General features: G+C 36.9%; 1 protein-coding gene across 3 annotated transcripts in view; it reads left to right on the top strand.

Moving 5' to 3' along the window:
- Nucleotides 1–19875, top strand: part of MAP4K3 (mitogen-activated protein kinase kinase kinase kinase 3) — a 146161-nt gene that overhangs the window by 83493 nt on the left and 42793 nt on the right. For all 3 annotated transcript variants that reach the window (XM_040993124.1, XM_040993122.1, XM_040993123.1), the window contains exons 7-14: nucleotides 1214–1256; nucleotides 3783–3855; nucleotides 7135–7266; nucleotides 7799–7861; nucleotides 7953–8034; nucleotides 8129–8239; nucleotides 16729–16807; nucleotides 19765–19823. In XM_040993124.1, coding sequence (XP_040849058.1) covers nucleotides 1214–1256; nucleotides 3783–3855; nucleotides 7135–7266; nucleotides 7799–7861; nucleotides 7953–8034; nucleotides 8129–8239; nucleotides 16729–16807; nucleotides 19765–19823 — 642 coding nt within the window. The remainder of the gene's footprint in view (nucleotides 1–1213; nucleotides 1257–3782; nucleotides 3856–7134; nucleotides 7267–7798; nucleotides 7862–7952; nucleotides 8035–8128; nucleotides 8240–16728; nucleotides 16808–19764; nucleotides 19824–19875) is intronic.

Raw genomic sequence — 19875 nt, 5'->3', positions numbered from 1 at the left:
TATTCTAAGTGTTCTAGTAATCTGGGTGGGTATACTTCAGTTTCACTGGTGACATTTGCAATGTGAGCCTTGCTCTCTACTTTCTTTATTTCTCCTATGATATTTGATTAATTTTAACCCTGGGTCTGTTGGGATTGGGAAAGTTCCCAATATTTTCTTACTTAACACACCATTTATGGCACTTTGAGTTAAAGAGGCAGTTTGCTCATTTAAAAGCTGTAATAGATAAAAACCTATAATACCACAATATTGTTGTTTATTAAGCATCTGTAAGATGAAATAGGAAGCAAAAATGGTTAAAACACGAGTACTAACAGTTCCTGCAGCCAGGTGGCATTGTGATTTCATGGCCTGTGTCTGGTTATTAGTGTCTTAAATGGTCCTAAGCTCTGGGGAAGGTCCCTTAAGATGGACAGGCTCATGTACCAGAGACAACAAGAAGTAGTTTCACACATCACCACTGGTTCAACTGATGACAAATTACTAGAAACAGCTATTTTTGTTTAGGGAGGTGAAGGGAAGGTGGAACAATAGATAGTAATTAAATTTGAAGTGTAATACAAGCAATTGAAAATACCAGCGTAAAGTAACATTTTAGTTTATATAATAACATCTGACTAGTGAGGAAATAGCATTTAGATGAAAACTAATATATCACTTTTCTATTAACATTCATTCTGTATTAAGATGTAAAGTGAGCAATTTTTTTTTCAAACATTTCTTTATTTTTATTAGAAAGAAAGATTTACAGAGAGGAGAGGCAGAGAGAAAGATCTTCCATCTGCTGATTCACTCTCCAAGTGGCCACAAAGGCTGGAACTAAGCTGATCTGAAGCCAGGAGCTAGGAGCTTCTTCCAGGTCTCCCCTATGGGTACAGGGTCCCAAGGACTTGAGCCATCCTCCATTGCTTTCCCAGGCCATAGGCAGGCACAAACTGGCATCTCTATGGGATACTAGTGCTTGAAGGTGAAGGGTTAGCATGCTGAGCCACAGTGCTGCCCCCAACACAACATTTTGTAAGGACAACCAATTGCCTAGAAAGCAGATAGTAAGCTTTTCTTTGAATATAATGATACAACATTTTAACTGTGCATATTTTACATTTTAAGTATTTCTATGCCTAAGGCTATGATTGTTTTCAAGTACACATGTTTATTATGTGTGCCTTTTGAAGTATCTATTTCCTACTAACTAAATGTTCTCACTTTATAGGGAGCTAACATTCTGTTAACAGACAATGGTCATGTGAAATTGGGTAAGTAGAATGGAATGTTATATTAAAAATCTGTCTGAAGACAAATTGTGTTTTACTTTGTAGGACTGGGTTTCCCCTCCCTTCAGACAGCATCTATGTAATTTTTAAATTTTTATTGGAAAGACAGATTTACACAAAGACAGACATTGATCTTTCGTCATTGATCTTTGAATCTTTTGATTCACTTCCCAAATGCACCAACAGCTGGAGCTGACCCAATTCAATCCTATATGAAGCCAGAAGTTAAGAGCTTCTCTGGGTCTCCCACTCAGGTGTAGGAGCCCAAGGCTTGGGGCCATCCTGTGCTGCTTTCCCAGACCACAAGTAGGGAGCTGGATGGGAAGTGCAGCAGCCAAAGCACAGTCCAGTGCCAATATGGATTCTAAGCTTTGAGGTAGATTATCCAGTTGAACCACTGTACTTTTAGATGAAAATCTTACTTTGGGGGACATATGAACTCTGTATCTATTTCTTCTTAAACAAAAAAGGCTGTCCATAACCCAACACAAATTTGTTGTAGAAATAAATAAATAAATAAATAAATAAATAAATAAATAAATAAATAAGAAGATAATAGAGTATAGGTCCAATGCCATGGCTCAATGGCTGCATCCTTATTTTACAAGCACCAGAATCTTGTATGGGCAATGGTTTGTGCCCTGGCTGCTCCATTTCCCATCTAGCTCCCTACTTTTGGTATAGGAAAGCAGTGGAGGATGGCCCAATGCCATGAGACCCTGCCCCCAAGGGGAGACCTGGAAGAAGCTCCCAACTCCTGGCTTTGGATCAGCTCGGCTGTAGCTATTGCGTCCATTTTAAGGAATGAATTTGCAGATGAAAGGTCTTTCTGTCTGTCCCTTTTTTCATAAATCTGATTTGCTTTTCCAATAAAAATAAATACATGTTAAAAAAAAGTATCATGAAACGAAAAAAGGTAAAATTAGTAGCTCCAATTATCTACATTCTTTAAATGTACTTTAAAATTATAGCTTTTAAGAATTTAATTTACATACTGGATATTGTTTTATTTAAAACAGTAACTTGCATAGTATTATGTTGCTCTTTGGTGTGTAAGTTATTATTAATATAAATTTTTAAACCTTAATGGTGATTTCATTTGAAAAATGTTCATTATGGTTTTTTTATGAACACAATTATGTATTGAGTATTAAATTAAAAATTTAATAGTAAATATAGAAGTTTTTAGGTTTATTTATTTATTTATGTATGAGACAGAATGATGCAAAAGGTCCCATCCATTGGTTTGATCCGCAAATACCCTCATTGTCACAACCAGCAGGACTTGATCGAAGCTGGAAGCGTGGAACTCAGTCCAGCTTTCCCGTGTGAATGGCACAAGCCATCATTGGTGCTTCCAGAGTACACAGTATCAGAAAGCTGGAGCTCAGAGGATAGCCTAGACTTGAACTCAGGCTCTCCTTATGGATTGCAGGTCATCTCAAACAGCTATTTAACCGGTTAGTAAATGCCACCCCTGCAACAGTTACATCGAACTGTATCCAGAGCATAAATAAAAATTCAGAATAGGTACTTATTTTATAAAAGTTTGAATAAATCTATGTGAACTTTAGCCTTTATAAGCTAGTCTTATTTTAAAATACATATCAAAGAATTACCATATCATAAAATTTTCCTAAATGATACATGAATATGAGAAAACAGGATAGGCATTCTAGTGATTGGTGGCTTAATGAATATTTTCTGTCCATTGGGCTATGTTAATGTACCTAATCTAAAGTCATTCTGGGTATAATTTTTCTTGGTTGAGGAGGAATTAGGAATCATTAATAAGCTAGAAAATATTATGTGGTCTAGTCCTACTATGAAATTTCAACATGTAAGTTAAATAGTAAGTAGAATAATAGTAAATCACACAGAGAAAGAAATTTTCCAGTAGTGATTGATGTTATCATTAGATTATATAGATGTTTCTCTCTGTCTGTCCTCTCTGTCAATCTGATTTGCGTTTCCAATTAAAAAATAAATAAATAAATAAATAAATAGGTCTTTAGATTGTATTGTTCTGTACACTTTGAGAAATTTTCTGGTTGGATAGCTTTTCAAGTTAGATTGATTCCCAGCTAGACTTAACAGTTTGTCTGGTGTTGATCACCATGGGTGTGGCAGAGAGTGAATGGAATATAATACTAACTAATGGTATTATTCAGCGGAAGTCTTTGACTTATTGACCCTAGAATTCAGAGGTGAAATATTAATAAATCTAGCAGTTCAGTTTCTCTTGTTATAACTTTTTCATCAAAATTATTTGGCTTTGATCTTTGTTGTCAAATGATTTAAGTCAGGAATAAGGGGAATTGATATGCGTCTGTACAGACTGCTTTATGATATTTAAATACTGGTCTGTTAAAGTCAAAAATTCTAATGTGATGTTTGCTAATATTTCATATTTTTGTGAAGTTAATGATTGGAAATTTCTTTCCATGTTGCTGTAAACGATTCCGTTTTCTCTCCATTTTCTTCATGTTTTTCTTTCTTTTCTCATAGCTGACTTTGGAGTGTCTGCACAGATAACAGCTACTATTGCTAAACGGAAGTCTTTCATTGGTACACCATATTGGTAATTGTACTTTAATTGATATTTAGTTGTTGTTACTGTTCTGTCATCAGTAGATATAAATTTCTATACATATTGATTGGTCAAAATTTTTATGGTTAAGATCATAAACTGATAAAGTAACAAGCATGTACATTTAGGGGTTGTTTACATGGGCAAATTTGTTATCCTTTTATTTTTTGTTGAACAGATAAGACCTTAAAAATTGATAAAGCCTTCAAGAACCTTGATGTAGGTCCAAGTTTGCTGGCAAAACCTGTGTCCTGTTCCTACATTTTATGTTTGTCCACTCCAATTTCCAGACCATATTCTGATTGAGTATTCCATCACTTTTCACAGATGTTTGTTTGTTTATTTTGCCTATCCTGGTTGTGTTCAAAATCAAATACAGATTTCTGGGCAGTTGTAGTCTTCCATGATCTGGGCTGCTATTTCTGCAAATCTGTTTAACACACCTTCCTTTCTAACCTTGTTGGTCTGTTAGGTAAATGACTATCACATAAAAATGATGCTTGCCATTCATTCATCGTTTCATTCACTCAATTGTTTTTGGTCACTTACTGGGTGCAAGATGTCTTGTGAAGCACTATGACTATCATAGTCAATAGATGGATGCAGTTTTGTTGATACCATTATATGACCTGATCTTATTACCATCCTTCAGCCCATATGCTACCCTTCCTCTGATGCCCTCCTGGTTGATTCATCAGCCGTAGCATACTAGTCCAAACTACTTATTTATCTATTTTGGATATTACATACAGTCTTTTGAAAACAGTCTCTTCTGTCAAATGTGTATTTTAAGAGTCAAAATTGTGAAAAAGAGTGTAATAAAAAATTGTTCTTGTGAATTTTACTGTCTAGTATTAAATATTATTCTCTGTTATGATTAGTGAAAATTTTAGCACCTTTCATCTTTCTAGTGCTTGCTAAGTCAATTAATACAGTTATGCTTTGTTGAAAGAATTTATTCCTAAATTTAATAATTTCACTTTAGATTGCTTATTATCAGTTTAACCTCTTACTAAGAACTCTCATACCTTCCTACATGTTCAGGTTCTGCTATATACCTCTATATTATTGACTCTGTATTAATTGTCTTTTTTCTAAAGTAATCCTTCACTTAGTTCTCTTCTTATTTCAGTCTTAGCTGTTTATTTGCTAGTTGCTTTGCCTAGCTGTGTCCTGGGAGTCTTTTTATCTTTGGTTTGGAAACTATTCTCTTGAGTATGAAAAGTCTTCATATTTAATAATTTACTCCCTTTTTTCTGAAATATGTGTCAATTACTTTCTAAGAAAAGATGCAGAGAGTAAAATTTAGGGGACTTTGCATGTCTAGACTTGCACTTGGTTGATTTTTTTGGTAGATGTAGAATTCTAAGTTGGGTTGGTTTTTTGTTGTTGTTTTTGAGATAATTAGTGTCTTCTGTTTTGCTAATGGGAAGTGTAATACCGTTGTGACATTGATTCTTTGAGTGTTTTCTTTGAGCTCTGGTGTTCCTCCTGGTGTTTTGATATTCCTTGATGATACACGTCAGCATGGTTTTGTTTATTTTTATGTTGTTAGCACTTTTGTCATCATACTTGGCATTTGTGCTTTTCAATATAAAAATTACTATCATTCAGTTTGAGGAAGTTCTCTTGTGTTATATGAAAGCTTCCTTGCTGTGCTTTTTGCTGTTCTTCTGAAAGCATTATAGTTGTGTCTTAAGACTACTTGAAGTAATCTGTTATTTTCTTAGCTCACTTTCTTTACGCATTTGCTTCATTTGCTAGAGTCATACCTTCATGATAGAGTATTCCTTCAAATGTCTGGTGTTCCTAATACAGCTGTGTAACATATGACTATATTTAGTCAACTGTGGACTACATATGCAACAGTAAGATTATATTGGTTAGTGACAATATAGTTGTATTTTTACCACATCATTTGAATTTTTATAGAAGAGTGGAAAGCATTTACTAATGTAATTTAGTTAAAAAGAGGCAAACTTAATAGTGTGTCACCAGTTTACATTGACACTATAATAGGTCATTTATAGTAGACAGACTAAATTCTACCTTCAGTAGAAATTTGTTATTTTTACTATAATTTTAATTTTCATAGCGTCTGCTTTAAGGTCAAAAGAATTGTAGAACTAAGCCATCATTTAAAAACTTAAAAAATAATCACTTAAATCACTCATATACAAATATACAGAACTATGGTTAGAATGATGGACTCCTTGACAGTGTCCATGCCTACAGTGTCAGGAAACATCTCCATAACAACATGATGGACTTGTTCATAAAGGACATCGATTGTAAAACTAGATGGGAAATCAGTCTGGGCGGGGACCTTGGGGAAAGGCACAGGCACCCCCAGCACCTATGGAACTATATCATAAAACAAAATAACATATGTTTAAAAAAAGAAGAAAGGTATGTACTGAAAGTGGTATAGATTAATTATGTATCATTGATGAAGAACATAATTATGCTTTCTACCCTCTCTTTACCTCATTTTTCTGTTAATTTTTACAATGATATAATTTGAATGTTCTCTGTAATCACAAACTTATCCCTTTACTAAATGCAGAATTCAACAAGTACTAAAGTAGAAAAACCACTATTCCTCAAGAATATAAAGACTATAACCAATGATCTAATGTCAGAATGTCCATTTCACTCATTTACATTACATTTTTTTGTGCCCTGTGTATTTGTTTTTGTCACCTTTAGTGATATATAGGATAATGTATGTTGCAGATGCTGTGAAATAATAATAGTATTACTGGTTACAAAAAAAAAATAGGACTGCAGGAACAAACAAAAAGTGGATTTGAGTAACTAAGTAGACAATTATTTTTGTTACTTTTCCACTATTACAATAAAAGCTGAAAAAATGTCAAATGAGATTATAAGTATGAATTACATGTGAAAAGTATTGGTCCCTAAGAAATAGTTTTGATGAACTAATGAGGGACCATATTACAGTTTATTGATGTAAGAAGGTAGAACCAAAAAGATGTTACTTCTTTATAGAATTTGCATGTATCATGTATCGGGCCAAAAGATTGGAATGTAGATGAATTTTGAACTTGTTGCTGTACTGTAATTGTATGTTTTTATAACCTTTTGTAACAAGTAGTATAGCAAAAATGAACAAAGAAATCATAGTAGGGGCTTAGGATTGCCTCATTATTCAGAGTTCAATTCCTGTTAGGCAGTAATTTAGTGATAGATAGACATGTGACAGAAAATACAATAAAAGGAGCTTTCTTTTCTGAACTCTTCCTTTAGGATGGCTCCCGAGGTGGCGGCTGTGGAGAGGAAAGGAGGGTACAACCAGCTGTGCGATCTATGGGCAGTGGGGATCACGGCCATCGAGCTGGCAGAGCTTCAGCCTCCCATGTTCGACCTACATCCAATGAGGTCAGTGTCACTTACTCTTTTTATTTTTTTAAAGATTTATTTATTTTTATTACAACGTCAGATATACAGAGAGGAGGAGAGACAGAGAGGAAGATCTTCCGTCTGATGATTCATTCCCCAAGTGAGCGCAATGGCTGGTGCTATGCCGATTTGAAGCCAGGATCCACGAACTTCTTCCGAGTAGCCCACACAGGTGCAGGGTCCCAAGGCTAAGGGCCACCCTCGACTGCTTTCCCAGGCCACAAGCAGGGAGCTGGGTGGGAAGTGGAGCTGCCAGGATTAGAACCGGTGCCCATATGGGATCCCAGGATCCCGGCTCATTCAAGGTGAGGACTTTAGCTGCTAGGCCACACTGCCAGGCCCCATGTGTCACTTACTCTTACATTAAGTGGTGCCCATTTCCACTTAGTTTTATTCATTATATCATAAGCAAGCAACTTTCTTAGTCTTTCTCTACCTTACTTTAAATAGTTCATAATAGATATTAAAATATAAAATCTTATCATGCCTTACAATGTGTTGTCTTTTGCAGAGCATTATTTCTAATGACAAAAAGCAATTTTCAGCCTCCTAAACTAAAGGATAAGTTGAAATGGTAAGTGTTTTTGTGTTACTTATATCATACAAAGAACATGAGCGAAAAATAAACTGAAATAGAAAATTCTCATTTTCAAAACTTCTTACAGGTCGAATAGTTTTCATCATTTTGTGAAAATGGCACTTACCAAAAATCCCAAAAAAAGACCTAATGCTGAAAAGTTACTGCAGGTATTATTTTTGCCCTCAAATATATAACATTTGAAAAAATAAAATGTTATTTAGATTTCTAATGAGCATGTTCTGTGCTGTGTTGTTTTGATAGCACCCATTTGTCACACAACCTTTAACACGGTCTTTAGCAATTGAGTTGTTGGATAAAGTGAATAATCCAGATCACACCACTTACCATGATTTTGATGACGACGATCCTGAGGTAGGAACTGTTTTATTCAGCTGATATATTACATATGTGTGTATTAGTATATGCATATACACAAACCAACACTATATACACAAATAAAAAAAATTTTTATGACTGGTTGGGAGAACAATTCACTCTGATTTTGTCTCGTTAAAATGCATGTGCGAAATTTGTCTTGTAGGCTACTTCTTGGTGATTCATCTAAATGGAAAGTCAGAATCATTTATTCCACTTTTTGAAGTTACTATAGTTATTTTAAAGTAGTCATTTTAGATAAAGTTACAAAATAGTCTCTGCAAAAGGAAAGCAAATGGAAAGCATCTAAGCTAGATATTAGGGTATCTTGAAAATTTCTATTTCATTTTCTTCCCCAAAACAATCCTTACACTGTACTTGCTGTTAATAGATATCACCAGGAAGTATAGAATTGAATTTGTTGGTGACTGAAACACTAATTATCCACTATGGAAATGTTTAAAAATGAGCTAGTTAATTATTAAAGAATTAACAAACTGTAATATGATGGAAGCATTAATGTTAATGGAAACCTCACTTTTGATTACATACTTAACATTCCTAGCACAGTTAGTACTTGTCGCATCTGAAACAACTCAGTATATGGAACCTGGCAGAATTCTGTTACTGAGTTTGTAACAGAGGTAAACAGCCCTGAATTCAGCTGGCTTTATGGAAGCCCCTTAAAATGGCCTGAAATTAAGGTCAGGCATTTGGTATTAAGGTGAGGTGCCTATATCTAATATCTGAGTTTTTAAAAGACTTTTTGCTACCGTTTCACTATAGCAAGTATTTTAATATCTGTTTCTCTTGGAAGATTTGCACATTTTTATTTCCTGAAATTTACCTAGCTTGTTGTAGCTAACTTGGATCCTGGTCTTGACCTGCCTTACTTTTTTTTTTTTTTAATTACATTGCATTATGTGACACAGTTTTATAGGCACTGGGATTCCACCCCCCCAACACCCTGTCCCCCCATGGAGGATTCCTCCACCTTGTTGAATTACCACAGTTCAAATTCAGTTGAGATTCTTTCAGTGCAAGCATCTACCAAGTATAAAGTCCAGCGTCTTATTGTCCAGATAAGTTCATTGGTTTCTTGGAGAGACCATCTCTGGTCTGATGGTAGAGCCGGCAGAGTATCATCCCAATCAATTAAAAGCCCCGACATTACATTAGTAACATTTTATAACGTTATGGAATTAGTTGACATGGTATTGAGTAACCAATGTTAAAAGAGAAAAAAAAAATGCAAGTTCTGAACCACATCCTGTGACTTCTACATTGACATTTCAATTATTAGTTTATATATAATTGGTTTCTATACACCTTAAAATGGCTATAGATTACTATTCAGCTGTCTCATGTCTATTTTAGTTTTAGTATTTAGCAGTTTATAGCATTGAAGCATGATTTTGCTGAACCTGACTGTTTTTCGGGTAGTCTAACTCTATAACTCTAACAAGGCATATGTCAACAGTTTAAGTGAACAGTTTTAGGAGGGGTGTGCAGAGAAATCTTCAGTACCCTAGTGAGGAGTAACTGATCTTTGTGTCCCACCCCGTGAGTTATAAGTGCATCCCCACTGACTGTTTCCTGTCTGTTTCTAAGCTTTCCTTGTCGTTCTCTATTTTAGGGTTTTTTGTTTATTTGTTTGTTTGTTAGTTTTGAGGGGTTTCCAGAGCTATCCTGATGGTCATTGCCAGTGAGGGTTGGGACCCAATGTCGGAGCCAGGCAAGGACCAGAGAAAGCTCCTCTCGCTAGTTCCGACAGAAGTTTACTGTTCTTCTGTTTCTGCGGACCGCTCAGTGCTCCTGGTTGTCCTTCCAGTGACCTTGGATCCTGCAAGGCAGGATTTGGGCTTCTTCCATCCCATGTGGTAGATCCAAATGGGGGTGGGTGACTTCAGAGTTCTTGGCCTCCGAAGGCACTCCATTTCCCTGTGGTCTCCTTGGCAGTTGAGATGTAGTTCTCGATACTTGTACTGATAGTCCTTGGTGAGGATCTGGAAGTCTTCAGGGTTGGGATACAAGCCTCCTCCTGTCTGCCTGCTCCACTCTGGGGTCCCCCCGCTCTATGCATATGATCCTGACAACCTCTTAACAGGATACCTGCCTTACTTTTTTTAACAAAAAATTTTATTTATTTTCATGTATTTGGATCTTACTTCTACTGTTTGATTCCTCGAATACCCACAACAGTTACAACTAGTCCAGTCTAAGCCAGTAGCCTTGAATTCCATCTAGGATTCAGGTCGCCCACCTGGGTGTCAGGGACCTATGACTAGCCTTCTAGGATGTGCATCAGTAGGAAGCTGTGATCAGAAGCAGAGACTAGACAGGAATCCACTCACTACAGTACGGGATATGAGTGTCTGAGTGACTGCACAAAAGCCCACTCCAAACTTGATGTTTATTAATTATATTTTTATGTGCCTCTTATGGGTACCAGTTCTAGTCCCAGTTCTACTTATCTTGCTCCCTGCTCATGGCCTGGCAAAGCAGTGGAGGATGGCTCCCAGTCCTTGGGCCCTTCACCCATGTGAAAGAACCAGAAGAACCTCCTGACTCCTGGCTTAGATCAGCCCAACTTTGGCTGTTGCAGTCACTTGGGGAGTGAACCAGCAGATTGAAGATCTCTCTGTGTCGCTCTTACTTTCAAGTAAAATAAATAAACAGCCTTTCTTCCTGTACCACTTTAACTCTGCCCTTTTTTTTCTTTTTTTTTTCTTTTTTTTTTTTTTTACAACTTTATTTTCATTGGAAAGTCAGATATACAGAGAGGAGGAGAGACAGAGAGGAAGATCTTCATCCAGTGGTTCGCTCTCCAAGCGGCCACAACAACTGGAGCTGAGCCAAATCTGAAGCCAGGATCCTGGAGCCTCTTCCAGGTATCCCTTGCAGGAGCAGGGTCCCAAGGCTTTGGGCCATCCTTGATTGCTTTCCCAGGGCACAAGCAGAGAGCTGAATGGGAAGAGGAGCTGCTAAGATGGAAAGACGGGCTGCCAGGTTACAAACCAGCGCCCATATGGGATTCTGGCACGTGCAAGGCGAGGACTTTAGCCTCTAGCCTATAGCACCGGGCCCTAAATCTGCCTTTCAAATAAATAAATCTTTTTTAAAAATGAACCCTAAAAATCATAACCTCAAAGGTATCACTTCATGTAAAGTAGAAATGTTGAATGTCAAACTAACTACATTGAATACACACTAGCATCACCTGCATGAGGTCTCATTGTGTTTATAATGGAGCTGCAAATGTTTTTACACAGGATCTCTTTTACTTATAAGGTTGAAAGACTGTCCTCAGAGGAATGTAAAAAGTAATCTTTACCCCCATGCTCCCCCAAAATATTACTGTCTGAAGGTAGCAGTATATTTTGGATGATTTTAAGAACATAAGAAAGAAAATATACGGCTACTCCTCCAACAAAAAACATAAAGGGCAAAAAAATTGTATTTACAAAGAAAAAAGGAGTAAGCTGTTAGTACCTTTAGCATTATTTCATTACATACATATCTTCAAAACTAAAGGTAAGAGGTTGAAACAACTGTTTTAATGACAGTGTCGTCTCTAACAGAGAGAGCTACTTGTAGCTTTTGAACAGCTGTTCAAATATTAAATTTTGAATATTCATTTATATTCAACTCACTGAACTTTTACTGGAGACCCACCGTGGATAAAACACAATCTGTAGTCCTAAGAAACCCACAGTCTGAGGAATGAAAGGAAAAAGTGGCCAGGGAAGTATGGGAAGTTAGATTTTAGAAATTCATCAATACAATTTTCAAATGATAGGCAGCCACTTTATCTAGATGTTTCAACATACCTACTTTCCTAAGTGTTAATAATGTTTAAATATAGCCTTTATGCTTAAATAAAGTCATGTAAAATGAATGCAATCAAGACAGGCTTACATGTGATTAAGAGCACATCGAGTGCGTGGATGTTTATTCATTTGGCTCTTATCCACTAAATAGTAGATTCATGGATTCATCTTACATTAAATAATAAATTGTAAGTTGTGATGTTTATACTGTAAAAAGTAGTTAAAGGTACCTTGACATAATATAATTTACTAGAATTTTCACTATCATTGGCAGTTAGTTGTTTTTCTTAAAAATATTATGAACACTTGGATGAATGAAGAACCAGCTTTATCGAGATTTTGCTTTGTTTCCCAAAATTCCTACCAACTCTTTTTTTTTTTTTTTTTTGTGGAGAAGCAGAATAATAGAGAAGAGGAAACAGAAACAGAGTCTTCTGTCTGCTGGTTCACTCTCCAGATGGCCACGGATACTGGGGCTGCACTGGGCCAAAGCTAGCAGCTTCTTCCAGGTCCCCAACGTGTGGCAGGGACAGCCAAAAGAGGCCTGGATCTGAAGGGGAACAGCTGGGACTTGAAGTATTACACACTTAGACTGCCATTGTTGCTGGTGATGGCTTAACTTACACTGTTACAATGCCAGCTTCCAAAATTCCTACAAAATTTAAGAGAGAACTTATTGACAATTTTTTGCTTTTTTTTCACTTGGTGGTTGTGGTAAGAATGTATGTGCCTGGCTGTATTTAGAAACACTGAAGACCAGTCATTAACTTGTCAGACGAGTCCATAAAAATTCTTTCCACTTCAAGCACACAGGAATATACTTAATTTGATGAGTTATATTTCTTTCAGTTATACTTCAATTGTAAAGGGAAGGTAACTGTGGATAATAAATGTAGGGGGCAGGGTTAAGTTTCAAGAAACTTTTTTTACAATGACAAGCTGCATTAGCAGTTGAGCATGGGTTATAATTTACCAATCCTTGACCTAGAAAAAATTAAGAACCTTTTTTCCTCTTGAAAAGTGTTTCAACGGAACACTGCACATTTTGTGCCAGACAGTATTTATGTAGTGGTTGCCTTGCGCATTGTAGCATGTTTAGTGGAATGCCTGCTCTCTTCCTGTTAGCCGTTGGTAGCACCTTTGATCCTTCATTGTGATAACCAAAAATGTCCCAAGATATGCCAAATGTTTGCTAAGGTACCAAATGGCCTCTGGCCAAAACCACTTGCTTACATAAACTGTTATTTACTGTGTTGTATATATTTATTTCATTCCATACAAACTTTATGTTCCTGTCTAACTCCAGCTGCAGATGACCAGTTGTTTGTAGTTGTATTTTTGATGGTATAATGTAGAACCTTTGAATTATAGTAACAAACACAAAATTATAGATCAGTGTTAAAACAAGGTTAAAGGACAAGTAATATAAATAACTTCAACTTTATTGCATATTTTAATTTAACTTTTCATAAAAATTGGAGTGTGGAGTTGTAGAATAAGGGAAAAACCGCCACCTACCACGCTGTCATCCCGTGTGAGTACCAGTTCATGTCCAGCTGTCCCACTTCAGATCAAGCACAAGCTCCCTGCTGATGTGCCTGGGAAAGCAGTGAAGGATGGCCCATGTGTTTGAATTCCTGCCATCCACAAGGGAGATGTGGAAGAAGCTCCTGGCACCGAGGTTGGACCCAGCCCAGTCCCGGTTTTGCAGACGTTTTGGGAGTGAACCAGAAGATGAAACTAACACTATGTCTATGTTACTTTGCTTTTCAAATTAATAAAATAAATCTTTAATGGCCAGCATCATGACATCCCATATGAGCACCAGTTTATCGCTACTCTGCTTCCAGTCAGGCTCCCTACTTCCGGCCTAGGAAAGCAGCAGAAGGCTCAGGACTTTGGGCCAGCCCTGATTGTCACAGCCACTTGGAGAGTGAAACAGCAAAAGATCTCTCTGTCTTTCCTTTTCTTTGTAACTCTTTCAAATAAAAATAATATCTTTTTTAATAAAACCTTAAAAATATGTTTTGGAGACTATGCATCATTGTAAATGGTTTCTTTAAGTACTATTTATTAAAATGATCATTTATCACTCCTCTAAATATCATTTGAGTAATTTAGAGTAAAACACAAGTTCTATGAATATATTTTACATTTATGGAGAAAATGAGACAGTTCACAGAGATTAAATGTTAAATTTTAGGGGATATATTGCATGATCTTTATCAAAATAAATAATGCTAAACAATTTCCTCTTCGAGACCGACCTGATGACTGAGTGGCTAAATCCTTACCTTGCAAGAACTGGGATCCCATATGGGCGCTGGTTCGTGTCCTGGTTGTTCCACTTCCCATCCAGCTCCCTGCTTGTGGCCTAGGAAAGCAGTAAAGGACGGCCCAAAGCCTTGGGACCCTGTGTCTCTGTGGGAAATCTGGAAGAAGCCCCTGGCATCAGGTCAGCTCAGCTCCAACCGATGCAGTCACTGGGGACTGAACCAGCAGATGGAAGGTCTTTCTCTTTTTCTCTCTGTACATGTGTCTTTCCAATAAATATGAACAAATCCTGATTTTAAAAACCCTCCTTTTTGAGATCCAGATTTTCATATTCAGATGAGCTACTGCAGAATCTATGTTCTACTTGACATTCTACTAAATGTAACATTCTCCTTAATGAAACTGTTTCTATTATTAGAAAATATATTATGTGTCATTACAGTACATTGTGGATAATATTCTTTTTTCTACTTTAATTTCAGGCCATTATCTTTCACTACCTTAACCTCATTCAACAGATTGTCATAGCATACTTTTCTTTCAGATATGCAATACTTGAATGTCATATTCAACATTTCAAATCTCTTTTAAAATAATACTTTTTTGTACAATCGTCTGAATTTGTACATGTGAAGGGAGAATTCAGTCAAGTCTTCAGTTGATCATTGTTATAAAGGATGGCTTATGGTTTCTGGAGTTCTGAATAGTCTTACAATCCATGATGTTTTGTTCCTGCTACACTATAGATATTTTCAAAAGGTTTCCGTAAATCCTGTTTTCTGATATTGGAGCCCTTGCCAATCTCAGATTGATAGCATGCAGCTTCTATTTTGCCTAAGATTGTTTTGCCATATTTTTACATAGTTAGGTTGTAGATAATAATTTCAAGTTGTGGATCTTCTTTAAAAATAAAAAAATTAAGTATTGATATGTTTCTCAAGGCCTGCGCTGTAGGCTAAGCCTCTGTCTTCAGTGCCGATGCCCCACACAGACGCTGGTTCAAGTCGCTGCAGCTCCCCTTCTGGTCCTGCTCCCTGAGAAGCAGAGGTTGGCTCAAGTCGTTGGACCCCTCCCTGTGGGAGGGCCGGAAGATGCTCCCTGGCTTCACATAAGCTCAGCTCTGGCTGTTGCGGCCATTTGGGAAGTAAAGCAGCAGATGGAAAATCTCATTGTGTCTCTTTATAACTGCCTTTCCAATAAAAATAACTATATTCTTTTATTGGAAAGTCAGATGTAGAGAGGAGGAGAAACAGAGGAAGAACTTTCATCCACTGATTCACTCCTCAAATGGCCACAATGGCCGGAGCTGAGCTGATCTGAAGCCAGGAGCTTTTTCTGGGTCTCCTATGTGGTGGAGGGTCCCAAGGCTTTAGGCCGTCCTTGACTGCTTCCCCAGGCCACAAACAGGGAGCTTGAAGGGAAGTGGAGTGGCCAGGATACGAACGAGTGCCCATGTGGGATCCTGGTTCATGCAAGGTGAGAACATCAGCCACCAGGCTACTGTGCTGGGCCCTAAAAAAATAAATTGATATGTACCTTATGTATGGGAATTATAAATTTACTTGTGCCAAAGAAAAACTAAGTTCACATAATCATAAGTTATGTAATTTTCTACAATCTTACTTGGTTGTATTTCAAATTATACAAAAATTGAAATAGATCAATATTGTCTATCATCTGTATGTGTTTTTTTTTGAAAATCCATGAGATGAAGAATAAATCTTTAAAAGCCATATTGAGTTCAGTCATCATCAAATATAGTTAGAAATATAATCTTTAACAAGTGCACTACTATTTTTCTTTCCCTTAATTTCTTAGTGTCACATTAGATGCAAAGAGCTTCATGTGCTTGATTCTTTCTGCTAAAGTGAATCTAGGCAAGTCCTACATTGCACTTACAAATAAGCAGATTATACTATTACTTGTATTTAATTTCATCTCTATTTACCTAAACATGGAAGTTCTCTGCTTTGTATAAACAATGATGCATGATAGTATATTTTGTCTTAATGGTTTTAGTTCATGTTGTGATTGCTTTATTTATTTATTTATTTATTTATTTATTTATTTATTTATTTATTTATTTATTTTTGTGGAGTGGAGAAATAGAGGCAGATAGAGATCTTTGATCTTCACTCCTGGAAGACCCACAGCCTCCAGGGTTTGGCCAGACCAAAAGCAGAAGCCTATAACAGTCAAGGTCCCTCGCTCGTGTAGCAGGATGGCCACTGTACCCAAGGTCTGCCCCTGTAGTAGCCTTAAGAGCATTCGCAATGAGTCGATTAGCATTTTATGTTAAATGAAATATTTCATTTATGGTAATTTTGCAGGCAAAAGTGACTTGATTATCAGCTCACATATGATACTGATTTTATTTTCTAGCCTCTTGTTGCAGTACCACATAGAATTCACTCTACAAGTAGAAATGTGAGAGAAGAAAAAACTCGTTCAGAGATAAACTGTGAGTACATCCTGTACACAGTTCATAACACAATAATGAAAGTTGTAATTTGGTTATTTTATTTCATTTTCTTCCAGATATTTCTCTTGACTAGACACTGTTAAAGGTAAATTTTAATTAGAGCAGTGAGACTTTTTTTTTCTTATTCCTGTGGTCTTTCAGGTAGCAAGAGGGTTATGTATTATTTTGTAACTGGGAGAAGCAAAATTCCTGCAATAGGTGAGATACAGATGCTTTTTAAATTCATGTCTGCTTGTAACTCACCTACAGAGCTTAATAGAATGTAGCCTCCGTCTCAGAGCCGCAGTGAGATCTGCAGTTCTTCACTTCTAGCAGGCTCCCAGGATACACATGTGGAGCAGCCAGGAGAGTGAGGTCCACACCGTGCATACACTCTAAGGAATCTTAGAGTTCTAGAAATGGATTCTCAGACCATACTTTTCTCCAAATCCCAAATTGACAGATTTCGGTTTGTCTTAGAGCCTCTTTAAAGTCACCCTCCAGGTCATTCCTAACCAGTTTTTGGGGTCACTCTCCTGAGATTGGAAACTTTGAACTCACCAATGACAAACTATGTGTTAACTTTTTTATAGCATGGAAGCATTTGTTCCCTGTGACTTAGAATGCTAACTTAGTACAGTCTGGTTTATAACAGTTGATTAAAGAGTCATCCTAAGGTACCTGAGATCCAATATGACCCTTGCTGGAATTACGTATAGAATAATTTAAGAGGATGTATAAATATAAAATTATTTTTAATTTTTGGCAAAACTAGTAATGAGAAAGATAATACAACTCATCCTTTAATTAAGATAAATCCATCTCAGTAGACAGGTGTGTTAAGTGGGAGCAGGCACTATTACCACTTACTAGGAAACAGAAAGGAAGTGCAGAGATGAGATTGACTATGGTGTGGACTGCAGCACGTCAAACATCTCTCCACTCTGTCTCGTCTAGCCAGCCTAGTGGTCTTTTACAAACACTGCTTCATTTCAAAAACCACTACAGTAAACTCCGTGAACTGTGTCCTGGAAGCCCTTTCTGCACTCTCTTGGAATATTGCCTGGATCCTACATGTTTATCAAGTTCCTTGGCAAAATTTTGTGCTGCTGGTATCTAGAAATGGTCTTAAAAGAAGGATACTCCTAAATGAAAGTGTGATGTAAATAGTATTATTACTCTATAAAATTGTCTTTAAAGCTTCTGTTGAAGCCACTTAAGTTTGCCAGTTTGATGAAAATAGTTTGATGAAAATGACACCCTTAGCAAATGAAACCACTTTTCATTTTCAAAAAATTATTTGTTTTGAGATACACAGAAAGACATATCAAGAGGCTTCTATTCACAGAGACACTCCCATAAGTGCATGCAATGACTCAGCCTTTTGGGAGAAGCAGGGAGCCTTGGCTGGGTGGCCAAATCACATGGGAGGTGTCGATGCTCTCTTCCAGGTTCTGTTTTAGTAAGAAGGCAGAACCAGGGACCACAGCTGGGAAATCAGTGCTCCCATGCGGGTCTGTCCTCTTAACTACCACTTAAACTGCTAAACCAGAAGCCTACCCCTGTTACCATTATGTTAAAATATACAGAAGGCAATTGTGAAATGTCTTTGTTATTTCTTTCATATATGAAAAATAGAGATGTCTTTGTAGTTGATTTAGAAAACTTTATCTGTATTATGGAAAATCTAAAATTCTTTATATTTTGTCACCAGGTTCAATCCAAAAATTGTATTATTAGGCCTTAGCAAAGTGCATTTATTTCTGAATCTCTCTTTGCTTGCTGGTATCAGTGCTTCGGAACTCCAAAGTCAAGGTGCACTTGTTTGCTATTTGAAATGAGATCCCTATTGCCCAGATTTTCTGAGATTCTGCAGTATGCCCAATTTGGGGTGGGTACAGATAAACGAATGCATTAAACACAACCTTTGTTCTTCCCCGCTTTCTAGTAATATGGGTGTCATATCTGGTGTGTTGAAGCAGTGATGGAATTAAAAAGTAGTATTTTTAGTAACATGTGAGTTTGGTATTTGAAGCCTTCAAGTTTTAATATTCTAATATCCTCTTTTTTAGGATTTTTATATGAGAAAGCATATAAAGCAGCATGCTCAGTAATGCTGTTGTCTAATAAAAATAGATTTTGAAAAAATGTGTTTTGTAAACTAGATGGTTGTTCCTCTTAATAATGTTTTATATTTACAACTACTTGGTGCCTATTCATGCAACCAATATTTTATATTTATTAAGCTGAATGATATTTAGCTCACATTTGTATTAGAACTGGCAAGTCCACAGAAGGGGTGACAGTTTTTAGGAAAGATCTGAGGGTCAGGAATCCAGAACAGCTTAGCTGAGTGGGTCTGGCCCAGGATCTCTCTAGAAAGGTGCAATCCAGATCACCTGGTATTACAGTAATCTCCAGGCTTGGCCAAGCTAGAAGAGTTGGAGATCTCATGCCCTTACCTAGAGGCCTCTTCTTGGGGCTCGCACAGTGATGCACAGAAGTGATGTGCTTCTACTGTCTGCTTTCAGTCCTGCAGCCTTGGCGGGGTGTGGAAGGGGACTACATGTAAGCTTATAAATACCAAGAGCGAGGAGTCATTGGGGGCGCTCTTGAACTCTGGCTGCCTTGTGTACTTTCTATAAACTGCTGTCTGCCCACCAGAAGACTGAGGCAAAATTGTCTGTATGCTGGAGCACAACACAAAACTATACCTGTGGTTTTGCCCAGCATCCTCCTTTCACCAGACAAACAGCCTAGGATTAACAATAAAGTCAGCGTTAGCGGTTAAATCTTTCTTGGGCTTTACCATCCGACAAATTCTTAATTTAAATCTTCAGCTTATGGTGAGTATATGGTAGATGACAAAATTAAGTGTGTTTTTGCCACAAATAACCTTTGAAGTTATTATATCGTTAAGAAGAGAGAAACAGCTCTTTATCTTTTTTCCATTTTAGTTGGCCAAGTAAAATTTGATCCACCCTTAAGGAAGGAAACAGAACCACATCATGAACTTGTAAGTAATTAGTTTGAAATGTTAGCACTGAAAGTAAAGATTTAAATTTTCT

Source organism: Ochotona curzoniae, unplaced genomic scaffold, assembly GCF_017591425.1.
Source record: "Ochotona curzoniae isolate NIBS_2020 unplaced genomic scaffold, NIBS_Ocur_1.0 contig_883, whole genome shotgun sequence".
Classification (NCBI taxonomy): domain Eukaryota; kingdom Metazoa; phylum Chordata; class Mammalia; order Lagomorpha; family Ochotonidae; genus Ochotona; species Ochotona curzoniae.
The sequence above is the reverse complement of the archived record's forward strand: the minus strand, read 5'-3'. Positions and strand labels throughout refer to the sequence as shown.